The 12,398-nt window shown below is 28.8% G+C and overlaps 1 protein-coding gene across 7 annotated transcripts; it reads left to right on the plus strand.

The window, feature by feature from the left end:
• The first annotated feature begins 8,787 nt into the window (after window positions 1-8,787).
• Window positions 8,788-11,834, plus strand: LOC111306574 (repressor of RNA polymerase III transcription maf1-like). Of its 7 annotated transcripts, none has more exons than XM_089750386.1 (8): window positions 8,798-9,101; window positions 9,970-10,061; window positions 10,183-10,253; window positions 10,331-10,380; window positions 10,480-10,550; window positions 10,639-10,701; window positions 11,038-11,115; window positions 11,347-11,834. In XM_089750386.1, the coding sequence occupies exons 2-8, from the start codon at window positions 10,030-10,032 to the stop codon at window positions 11,411-11,413; spliced, it is 432 nt and encodes a 143-aa protein (XP_089606512.1). In that variant the 5' UTR covers window positions 8,798-9,101; window positions 9,970-10,029; the 3' UTR covers window positions 11,414-11,834. The 7 variants fall into 7 exon arrangements, with proteins under 7 accessions (XP_089606516.1, XP_089606514.1, XP_089606512.1 ...); XM_089750385.1 differs by having other exon boundaries at window positions 8,800-9,101; window positions 11,038-11,197; XM_089750387.1 differs by having other exon boundaries at window positions 8,803-9,101; window positions 11,395-11,834.
• Window positions 11,835-12,398: the final 564 nt, after the last annotated feature.

The following is a 12,398-nucleotide window of genomic DNA, read 5'->3' on the forward strand; positions in this document are numbered from 1 at the left end:
GTATCCATTATAAATAAACCCACGTTTAACATGCCACATAATTTGTATATTTACAATGTTCCCTTTCCTGCCTTAGTTAAATAAATAGGTTTACAAAAATTATTCAATGAATATGTAAATAAAACACAATGCGATCTACATGTGTCCAGGAGGAGGAAAGTCAAACGATGGTCAATATGCATTACATTCGTTAACTATTTCCTAATGTAATTACTTCTAAATACAATCGGCATCATAAAGAAAAACTTAACTTTGAGATTTTTTTTTAACATTTACTCACCAACAGTGAGTATTTCATTAAGCATAAATTCGTTAAGTTGCATTATTTTATTGAAAAATGACTTTCTTTTATCTGTATTCTTGACTTCTATCTGGAAGTAAGCTAAAATGCCTTCCATCACATTCACAGCCCTATCATATGAAACATCAATATTGTCAATCTGATGTGCCAACTTAACAATTGGTCCATCCTCTCTCTTAGAATGCTTTTTGCCTAACAACATCGTCCTAGTGTTGCTCGAAGGAAAAAAACCAATTTTTTCATCATTGTCTCCTTTCTTTGCATTTCTTTTAGCATTGACATCAAACTCAGGAAAGAAGTAAACATCGTCATTAACATCAATGATTCAACCGCATTGGCTATTATTTTGGCTCGTTAACCGGTTGCTCTATCATATCCAAATATCACTTTAAAATCATCAAAAAATGGAAATGGTTTATTCATTAACCCTTTAACATATGGGTATGACTGGTATAAGTTGAAGCAAATACGAATCAAATAAAACCTATAGAAAAAAATACAAAAAAGATAGATAAAACCATAATATAATCTTAAAAAACTTACCCAAACCTATATTTCAAATACTTCTTTCTCAACTATGATACATTTTTCTTGATCATTCCACCCAAATCCATTAAAATTTTTCATATTACAAATTGCATGATATTGTCTCTTAAGCAGCTTAATCCTGGATTCGATGTGAGATGTGGCTTTAAATTGTGAAGTAGAATGAGTTGCTCCAACATTCATTCAATATAACTCAGATATCCAATGTGGAATGTCCCATTATTCGCTCTCCACCTAGGATTTTCAGCCAAACAATGTAGGCATTAAACTAGATGAGAATTTTCCTTTCTAGTCCATGAATGGTTAGCAATACCTGAACTATTCAATCTTTTTATGGAGACACCTCGAATGGATTGCGATAAATTGGCATGGATGAAGACATGTTCAATTCCTAATCTCATGGTTAGATATTATAAAATAATATCAATATAGTAAATAAAAAACAATCAAGGCAATAAAATAAATGAATACACATGAAAAGAAAGCAAAGAAGTGCATACTCCAAATTGTAATACGCATTGGACATTCACGAACACCTTAAATATATTGTAAACATATATTCAACATTGATATAAAATAAATTCTGCACTCAACCATATGGTACATACAAGAAAAACCATTAGGTAAACAAATAATAAAATACAAAATATATTTATAATATTATTATCCTTAGGATTACAACTAATGAGTGAACATCTCATTAGCCAGATTATCTCTAAATTGAGACCAAGAATTAGATGGCTCAACATGCATAATTAAATCTTGATGTTTTGATTCATTTGGTTGGAAAATACTTCTTTTAACAACATCCCCTTCAATAAGGTTAAAAACCATTTCAGACCTAATAAAATTATGGAGAAGGCAACAAGCAAAAATTTTCTACACTGTGTTTTAATTGAATAAAATGACTTCTCCCTTAAAATTGCCCATCTAGCTTTCAATATACAAAAATATCTCTCGATACAATTTGTTGCTTGTGAGTGTTTCATATTGAAGTATTCGTATGAGGTCGTCAGTTAGAGTCTTGGCCTTTAGTTGTTAAGATGGTACCATTGACCTCTATAAGGTGCTAATAATCCTTTTCCATTTGTGTATCCGATATCACAAAAATAGTAATTACCTATTAGAATGCTTAACAACATTAATAATATGAAAATAAGGTGTTTCATTATTAACATTACATGAACATAATAAAAATAACACCTTGCGGGATCCTTAACCCATTCGTTCATGTAATGGCATCATTTAACACTCTGCTATCTATTACAAAACCTTTTTCATCTAGGTAAAATATATATGAATTGTATATTCAGGGTGCAAACACCAAGGACATTGGTAGGAATTTTATTTTTTTTAGTCCTGTATCTAGGCCTATCAACTGCATCTACATTGACTTTGATATATGTATCATCTAAGGCACTCAAACAACCTTTGAACCATTTTCATTTATTATCAGTTGAATTTTTTGGTATGGGTTCGTGTTTTTTAAATAACAGCATATACACTCTTAAAATAGAATTCAATACAGAATGAAATTATCTATTAATCGTCTCTCCAGATCTGGTCACTTGACTCTTCATAACCTTATTTTTTATATGATGGGCAATGATGTGGATGAAGCTAATTACTAGTTCTTCTATTGATAAATGTCTAGATGATTGTAACCCATTTTTTATTTTAAGTAAATAACATAATTTTGCAAAAGCTCTCATGTCTTTTCTAATATTATCTAGACACTGTATATCATTGTCAAAGACTATTGCGTTTACTTGTAACTCTCTAATACATAACCTATCATAAGATGTTTCACCATAAGATACTTTATGTTATTTTCTTATGTTAATATTTAATAAAGTTATAGCAACAAAACACAACACATACAACAATGTTTTCATTTGGCTAAAATACATCATAAGCAATGTAACCAATTGCATATTCTTTTTTAGTGATAAACCAGCCACAACTGTTTAGAAGACAGAGTATCGTTAAAGTTTAAAACATAATGGAAATCAAATCTTAGCATAAGGTAGATGGAATCTATCACATATCATCAAATAAAATATAAATTACAAATAAAACACTGGAAGATTGAAAGGAGCTAAAACAAATTAGCCATAAAACAAGGCATTTGTAACATAACCTAAATCCAGATCTAAACAACATCTAAAAAAATAAAAAATAAGTTCATTGGAAGGCAACATCAATTATACACTATCAATCAAAAAGTATACATACTGTTTCGTGTAAAAAGTGAAGACAAACTTAACAAGACAAAGATTATATGACAGATAACGAAGCTGATATTTTTTCAAAGAGAAAAGTAAATGCTATGAGCTGAGATTTGTTGAAATATAAATAAAAAATGTATTGGTTATTGAAACATGATGAAGACAATGAAATAAATGTTCTATATATACAAACGGTATATTTGATATATAAATTATAGGCATTTCTACTTCATTATTAGATGTAAAAATGTTCATATTGTCAGTTCTCGATCATTGAAAGGGAAAAAAAGGTTTAATATGGGGCAATTAAGGCAGTTGTAGGAAGAAACAACTCAAATGATAATTATTTAAAGCGTTTGTCCAAACAAATGCTTTAATCGCTTGTTTATGGACATGTCTGAAAATGATTATGTCATAGCACTATAATCAATGAAAATAAAAAGATTTATTTTAAATTATCAAATAAGGCATTTCAATTGAGAAAATGGTTTAAATAATTGAGATAAGGATTATTTGGGGCGTTTAAAAAAGAAAACACCATATTTGATGATCATTTAAAGCATTTCTGAGGGGAAAATGCCTTAAATGATCATCATTTATGGTGTTTCTTCAACAAAAATGCCTTAAATGATGGATTATTTAAGGTGTTTTTTCATGCCAAACACCATTAATTGTAATAAAAAAAGTTTTTTAGCAGTAAAAACATATAACTAAGTTGTAGTCATTTTCAAACATGCTTTTCAAAAGGATAACAGCTATTTCATAATTTTTTATTCAAGTCAAATTTAAAAATAACATAACTTTTTCACTATAATCCCAGAATACCACAAGGAGATATAGATTTTTTATTCCAAAACTTTAGGTACTATTAGAAATCTGTCACCTTATCTCGTAATCGGATTACTCTGAATCAAACATGAGAATCAAATACCCATCATCAAAATTTCAGGGAAAATTTGTGGATTCTCTTCAACCATACTCCCTCTAAAGGTAAGTGAAGAAAAAGAGCACCTTTATGAAGGTATGACATCCAACTAAGAACAAAAGTTATAAACAACTTGGGAAAAGTCTATTTCATAGAGACCCAAGGCTTCATAAAAGATTAAAAGGGGGTTTTGGACTGAGAGCCATGTAACCACTGCCAGCAATGGCATCTTTATTGCATATTTTTTTATTTCCATAGGGAGGTTAAGCAATGATTTTACTATCTTTTTCATTTCTTGCATCAATTCCAATGGAATCTTGTGGCTTAGTATCCTGAAACAACCCCATTCTTTACATGTTTTTCTTAGTTTCTTATACTCCTAGAAAATCCAACATAATTGAGAAAATCGATCAAGCCAACCAAATTAAATTGGTTCGGTTAATTTTAGTTACCTATACCTTGGCAAGTCGATCAATCTGGTTATTCTCAAATTAAATCAGTTAAGTAAGATTTTAGAAATTAATCAACCGAAAAAACGAATCAAACCATTTGCTTAGAACCTTTACTTTGCACAACCATGAACCATCATTTTTTTTTTCATAAAGAAAATCACACTAGATTTATTGTATTCAAAGAATCAACCTCATTACAAATGGTCCAATAAAGTAACAAAGAATGAAATCAGATAAAAAAAAAGAGAGAAAACAAATGATATATCAAAAACCAATTGCAACTTTAGAAACACCTACAAAGAATCCAACAATAGTGTCCAAGGGTTAAGAATGCCACGACCAAAGCCACCAAAAAAGCCTGCAAGATACTAACTCGAGCCAATCTTGAAAGAGAATAGGTGAGATTTTTGGAAATTGTGAGAGATTTTTTTCATTGGTTTTTTTTTTTTTTTTTTTTTTTTACATAAGATAGACATAATCCATGGAAAAAGAAAAAGAGTCTTAGTCAAAACTTAAGCTCTTTAGCTACTAACCACAAAGTCAATGACTATTTTTTTTTTCAACTATCAAATTTTCAAGTACCCATTACTAATCTAAAAAAACTTAGAATCACATACTATAATACAAAAACCCATAACTAAACCACAAAAAATTTTATATTAAAACTTGTGTAAAAATTACAACACATTAAATTTCTAATTCTCTTGTACTATGAATAAAGATGTTAAAAAGGAAATGAAAGCTACAGTTAGAGGGATAAAGTAGATACTAAAAAAGAATAGTTGAATTAATTTTTTAATTATTATTTTGAAATTTTTAGAGGCTTTTGAGTGACGGATCAATATAATCAAACAACTAAATCTGTGAGGCACACCCAACCTTTCGTTTAAATATATCTTTAATTGTAAACTATCGGTAATGTTTAATCTTGATTTGTATAAAATAAACATTTAATCTGGAAATGAGTAATACCCTAAAAATTTAGTTCTAAATTGAACATTTAATCTTTAATAAATTATAAGTTGTGTCAAATGGGTTGGTTTCCTGTAATATGACCCATTTTCGATGTATATTTATTTTTAATTAGATTAAGCATTTCAAATTCATAAATTTCACATATTATATTAATTTTAATTTTTGTAAGTATTCATTGTTTTTTATATAAAAAAATATTAGTAGAAAGTAAAATATTAAACTTTAAAATTTTAATTTTAATTTTTTCATATTTTATTAATTAATTATTTTTTAAAAAATAAATTTTCATATTTTTATCATAAAACTTAATTAAAATGATAAAAATATAAAAATTAAAATTAAAATTATTTTATTTTATTTTTATTTTAATTGTTTTAAAGACTTTTCACATTCTATTAAGCATTGAATTTAAGTAAAATATAAGGACACGAAAAGTCACAATATGTTATTATATTAATTTTAATATTTTATTTATTTATTGATTTATTTGTAACTTTTACTCTTTCACATTTAATTTATAAATAGGTTTGTTGTGATGGAATATAATGAAGATTTTGCTCTAACAATACAAAATTTTTTTTTTTATGAGTTTCATAGTGTTGTTATAATTAGGGTTGGGGTTAGGATTTATGATCAATGGAGGCAAATATTTTAAGTTTATATAAAATTTTTTCATTAAATACAATTTAATTTTAAAAATTATAAATAAAATTAGCATGTATAACATTTTTTTGTATATGAAAAAGTTTTTTTTTGTAATAAAAATAATATTTGCATAATTAAAATTAATTATATGATTTTTTACGAACATAACTTGAACACTATTTAAATAAATTATCTTTCATAAAAGACACACATATATAATAATTTAATAAAATTTTACTTACAAAATTCTTAAAGATGGATGTAACATGTGAAAGAATGAAATAAAAATTGACATGTCTAATTTTATTATTTACTTTTAATATGTTTGGTTTTATCATTCACTTTTAATAAATAAATATATTTCATTTCTTATTCATATTTGGAGAATAAGAAATGATTTTTTTTCTTGCATAAAAAAATGGAGACATAAATCTATATTAGTTAAAAATGAATTTTTATTTTTATTTTTATTATGTCATGTTTTATATGTTATTTTTTTATGTTAAAAAGTGGTTAAAACCTTTTAAGTAGTGCAAGCTCAAAGTCTCATTACAACTACAATATCACCTTCAAATTATTATGAGGAATTAGAAGTTTAACAATTTCAAATTTTCTAAAAGTAATTTACTTCAATTTTTACCAACTCGAAAAATATATATAAGTATATATATTACAATGAAATTGTTTAGCACTTAGAGTATCACTATTCATTTACTAGATAAACAATAAAATTTTTTTTTTTGTATAAGCCTAAATTTAGTAAGGATAAATATCAACAAAAAGATTTTCAATGAAAGCAAAACTTTTGAGATTTTTTTATAATAAATCCAAAAAATTTTAAAAACTAAGTAATGCAGGTGTCTTTTCGTGCTCATACATAGATCCCGTCTTAGTTATAATTAGATTGATCTTGATGTTTTTTTTTTTTTAATTTTTTCAATATGATTGTTATTTTAATTTTTTATATATCTTAATTTTATTTACTTTTATATTTTTATTCCATTAAAATATAGCACAAGTAATTTAAAAAAAAAAAAACTTTGCATACTTTAAAAATATGAGTACCGCTAAATGTACTCTAACCTTTTTTTTTTCACACCTCATTTTTTTTTAATTTTTTTAAAGTGAAATTACTTAATTACATTTTCTCTTTTATGCAAATTTTTGGAAATAAATTTTCAAAAAGTTATAAAATTTTCCACAAATAAATTTTCAGAATATTATAAACCTTTCCAGAAATGAATTTTTAAAAAATAAAATTTTCGAAAAAGTTTATGACTTTCTAAAAATCCATTTCTGAAAAATTATAAAACTCCAAAAAGTTATGGGAAAGGTAATTAAATAATTTCACTTATAAAAAATTTTGAAAAAAAATGTTGAGGTGTGAAGAGAAAAAATAAAGGTGCATTTAGCAGCATTCAAAAAACATAGTAATACTCATAAAAGTAAATTACATAAAACCCATAAAATTTGATCGTAATTTACATCAGTCCTCTAGTATGAGAAGGGGTGTTCTAAACACAACCAAATTTTTTCTATACACCCATAAGATTTTTTTTTCAAAAATACCTACACATCAAATGCCAATTTTAACCTTTAATAAATAACAAAAATACTCTTAATAGCTTATACACCCAAAAATCATCTTGTATATTTCAAAAATGGATTTTCGATCGAAAATTCATTTATGAAAAAGTAACATAATTTTAAAAAATGGATTACTTAGAATAAAACACACCCTTCGAAAATCCATTTCTGAGAATTTTTTGAATTCTCGAAAATTGATTTTTGAGAGTCATCTGTATTCTTGGAAATTTGTTTATGAGAATACATAAATTTTTTAAAATATATATTTAATATTAAACTCTTGATAACTGAAAAATTGAGATCTCTAATCTTGGAACTACTTAAAAATGTCATTAGCAGATTGACAAATTTGACAATAAAGACTAGTGATCGAAAGATTATATACTATCAAATTTGTTAATCCACTGATGACATTGTCAACAACAATGTTTTACAAGGTATTCAAGCTTCGACTAGCATGTGTGCACACACATGAGTTATTGATATGCTTATTCTTATTTGATTATATGTGTGAATGGAAGAGAGATGTTAATTTTCAAGCATGCATATGCATGAGTATAAAAATATTTTTGTCCTAAACCCAAAAAACCAAGAATTCCATTTTGCTCATGCAAAACTAAAAAATAAAAAAACAGTGTTTTTGGTTTTCTAGAAGCTTAAAAGAAAGAACAAATTTATGCTATGCATGTTGAGAACATCAATTTCAGTTTCATTCGCACATATAATCAAGTAAATAGGTTCATTAGTATATGATTAAGATTTTTAATTATTGAAAATAGATATCTGAAAAGTTTCAAATTTTCTTGGATATTTATTGTCGAGAAATTTTGAATATCTGAGAAGATTTAAAATTTTTTGAAAATAGATATCCAAAAACTTTTGAGTCTTATAAAAAATTAATATCCAAAAAATTTTAAAACTTATCTGATATTCATTTTTAAGAAGTATGATTTTAGAAAGTGAAGAGAGAAGAAAAGAGAGAGTAAAGTGAAAAATAAAAAGTGAGAGATGAAGTGTATTTAGTAAAAATAAAAAATTAAATTTTAGATTTGAAATGTGGTTAAAAATGAAATATATATAATAATAATATGATGTAAATAAAATTCCCGGTATAAGAAATATACATCCAGCCCCCAAACTTTTGCAAGAACATCGCAAATAAATCCTGCCGTCAACATTCCGTTAGATTTAAAAGTCGAAATGATGATGCCAAGAATATCCCTGATTTATTATGAGCTTAAATATTAGGAAAATAGATATTTAAATAACCATTTTTTTTCTTTTTCTTTCTTCTTTTTCTGGAGACTTTCCCGATTTACCCCTTCATAACTTTCCCTTTTTGGTCTAATCCCTTCGTTCAAAGAAGGAGGCCACTAACAACGGCGGCACCTTCAAACAAGCCCTTTTTGTCTTCTTTGACGTTTAATTGAACCAATTAAGGGGTAAGATCCGTTTTTTATTTTCTTAGTTGATTTTAATATTTACTTAGAAATTTCTGTTGTTTGATGTGATTTGATTTTATATTTTTAATTTGTTTTGTTTTGGTTCAATTCATGTGAAAAAATAGGATTTTGTATGATAGGGTTTCCACTTTCCAGGGCTGATGTAGATTTGCTTTTCAAAGATTAAAAAAGAAAAAGACCCAATTCCTTAATGATTAACAAGGAAGAAAAATTCCAAAGCAATTTTACTTTTTTTTTTATTATTTTGTATCAGAATTTCTCTTGGATGCATGGTTTCGAATTGATGTATGGATTTGGAAAATTGAATAATGGGATTTTTTTTCAAAATTTTCAAAGTTTAAATCTTCAATAATGGAATAATGGGATTAGAGATAGAGATAAGGTGAAAAATGCTGCGCAGTGACAAAATTGATGGCTATTCTAAGATCCGTCAAGGTGTGTTTTTGTTTCATAAATGAAGAATGATTTCTTGAAATTCTATTTTTAGCTATTATTGGTTTATAATTTTTTTTTGGCTATCTGAGTTTGACTTGCATTGAAGTATGAATTCTTTTTTTATACCCTTCTCTTCTTGCAATTTGAAAGATGACTCTGCAAGGGTATTTTATAGCCCATTTGCTTCTATGCGGATTATGGCCAAGCCTTGTGTGTATGTAATACTTAATAATCTTCATGCTTCAACGATTAATGATCGTGAAGCATTTACTCAGACATTTAAAAAAGGCTATATATATATATATTACGATGTGTATAATGCATACCTCAAGTGATTGTTTGCCTTGTTGTCTGTGCAATAATTTGTTTGTTCTAGTTTCAATGTATGAATTCTGCTTTCTTGGTCATGCAGGACCTTCTAGTTTGGCATCTGTGACAGTAAGATCCGACAATTTGTCTGAACATACTCGCTATGAAGGTCTTAGAATACACTCCACTTAACGAGTAATTTTCTAACATTTTGTAATCGATTGCCTATTTTCCTCTTCCTTTTGAGATTCATGAGACTTGCATTTTCTGCCTTTTTTTTTTGAATTCTGACTCAAGTTGTTTTTTATTTTTCTAGAATAAATGATTTCTTAAGTGAATTAAAACTTGGTGAGCGTACCATCAAAGGAAGCCTTGAAGCATACTCTTGTAGGTTCAAGTACATAAGGTGACCCGAATATTTTAGAGATATTTGATTTCAAACCCAGTTTTTATCTTGCTTCCAGGCAAACACACGGGAACAGATAAAAGACTATCTCTCAGTTTGGAGAATGAGGTTTGACAACATTCAACATATCATATGTTTGGTTCCTTCTTTCTTTAGAAGTTTATTACTGGTGGGAACTAGGGTTTTCTGATACTTGTTTCAAATCAGATCCTTGACTATCTTGGGAAATCTTCAGATACTGACTCCTCACCAGTTGAATTTTTGTTGAGCAGATCAAGGTTGTAAATATTACATTCGGTCTAAGATAGTTTGGTTTTCCTTTCATTTCATATTTGTTTGACCAGATTTCTATCATGTAAATGTCAGCCGGAAGACATTGATCTACTTGGTGCTTACCCTCTATCACATGTATCCAGATTATGACTTTAGGTATCTCTGTATCTTGTGTTTCATCAGCACATTTTCATTTCAAAGAGAGTTTAAAAGGAGGATTATGGGTAATGCCACTGTCAGCTTATTGGGCGACTTGACAACCCACTATATAATCCTCTTTTTACTGCACTGAGAGTGTTGTCAAAAGGTTTTGACAGGCAGTTCAACCTACTGTCGCTCTTGGAGGAGCTGAGAGTTCAATTCTCTCCATTTCCCAAATCTAATCCTTCTGGTTATGTGTCTGTTTGTGTCCAATTCAAGTCATTTTTGTGCTATTGAGTGCTTTATACTGACATTCATGTGTGATAATGTACGTGCCTTTGTGGTTTTCAGTGCAGTTAAAGCCCACCAGAGGAAAGCTAGGATACTTTTAAGCAGATTTTCGGTACCTACATGCCTGAAGCGTCAAAGGTATTGGCATAATCAATCATTGGTTTGCCTGAAATTGGCTTTTGGAAGGTTACAAGGCACACACTTGTGAGAAAGAATTTGCGTATCCTCAAATAACTTACCTTGCAGTTACTATTATTGCACTCCTCACCTATCACGGGTTCCTATGGGTACTTATGTTGGTCATCAATATAGCTGTAGTGGTTTTGTCCAAAATATGTGTATTCATTGGTTGTTTCTTGAGTTTGTTAGAATCATGACACTTTGGGCCTGTGGTGTGTTGTGTGCATGTCATTCCAGGTGGGGGAAGTGGGGGTGAGATGCTGGTGGTGGTGGTGATTCGTAGTATGGGAGACCAGTGATTGCTAATATTTATTTGATCGTGATATGCCTTATCCTTGAATAAATCACTATGCCTTGCATTTAAGTTTCCTGCTCCGCATCATTGACTGGAATGGGTTGAGACTTATGGGGGCAGTTCACTTCTGGAAACTGTGTACAAGGCTCTAGATGAGGTGAGAGCATAATTTGTAAAAGACTAAATGCAAGTCTCAGCAAGTGGCGATTTGAAAATACCTGGTTATACAGGTTGTGAAACTCTCAGAGTGTGAAATTTACAGTTATAATCCAGACTCTGATGCAGATCCCTTTCTGGAGAAAGGTGCAATGTAAGATTTTGTTAATACTTTAGTGGCTTGTCACTTGCCATAATTGATAATTTTAGCGACTTATTTTTTTCAGATGGTCATTCAGTTCTTCTACAATAGGAAACTAAAGCGTGTAGTGAGTTTTAGCTTTTGCTGTTTAAGGTGGGTCTAAGTGTGTTCCGTGATATTTGTGGTTCTTTACAAGCTTCCATGGTTATGTTTAGGCCTCGCTACCATATGTTGTCTCTGGCAGTAACTTGGTGGCTGATGGTTTTCTTGCTGACAACTTATGTTGCGAGGAAGATAGTGAAATATTTGATAACATGGACATATGATCATGAACGTGGAACATGTGCATACTGCTTGTACATGTATCAAAACCCTTTGACATTGGTCTGTAGTTTTGTTACTGTAGCATCAAACTAGCATAAGCTGAGTACATTAAATTTTCTACTTTGCTGTGTGTACATTCAGTTGGTAGTTTGGCCACATGTAATTGGAGGATAAATAATGATGTCTGTAAGAATGTGTGTCAATTTTGAGTGTAGGTTGATTAGTTTGTAGAAGACATTGCTTGGTTCCTTTGTTTGAGGTGATAGTCTGTTGTACCTGTATAAGTTTGAACAACAGCTGATTTATGTATATTGTTGGAAGATG

The sequence above is a fragment of the Durio zibethinus genome, chromosome 21 (genome assembly GCF_047325235.1).
Source record: "Durio zibethinus cultivar Kanyao isolate XHJ-2024 chromosome 21, ASM4732523v1, whole genome shotgun sequence".
NCBI lineage: Eukaryota > Viridiplantae > Streptophyta > Magnoliopsida > Malvales > Malvaceae > Durio > Durio zibethinus.

Coding starts and splice junctions, on each gene's coding strand:
- LOC111306574 (XM_089750385.1), top strand. CDS start 10,030: ATGAAGGTCTTAGAATACACTCCACTTAACGA. Junction 10,254..10,330: donor AAGCCTTGAAGCATACTCTT/GTAGGTTCAAGT, acceptor TCTTGCTTCCAG/GCAAACACACGGGAACAGAT. Junction 10,702..11,037: donor TATCCAGATTATGACTTTAG/GTATCTCTGTAT, acceptor TGTGGTTTTCAG/TGCAGTTAAAGCCCACCAGA.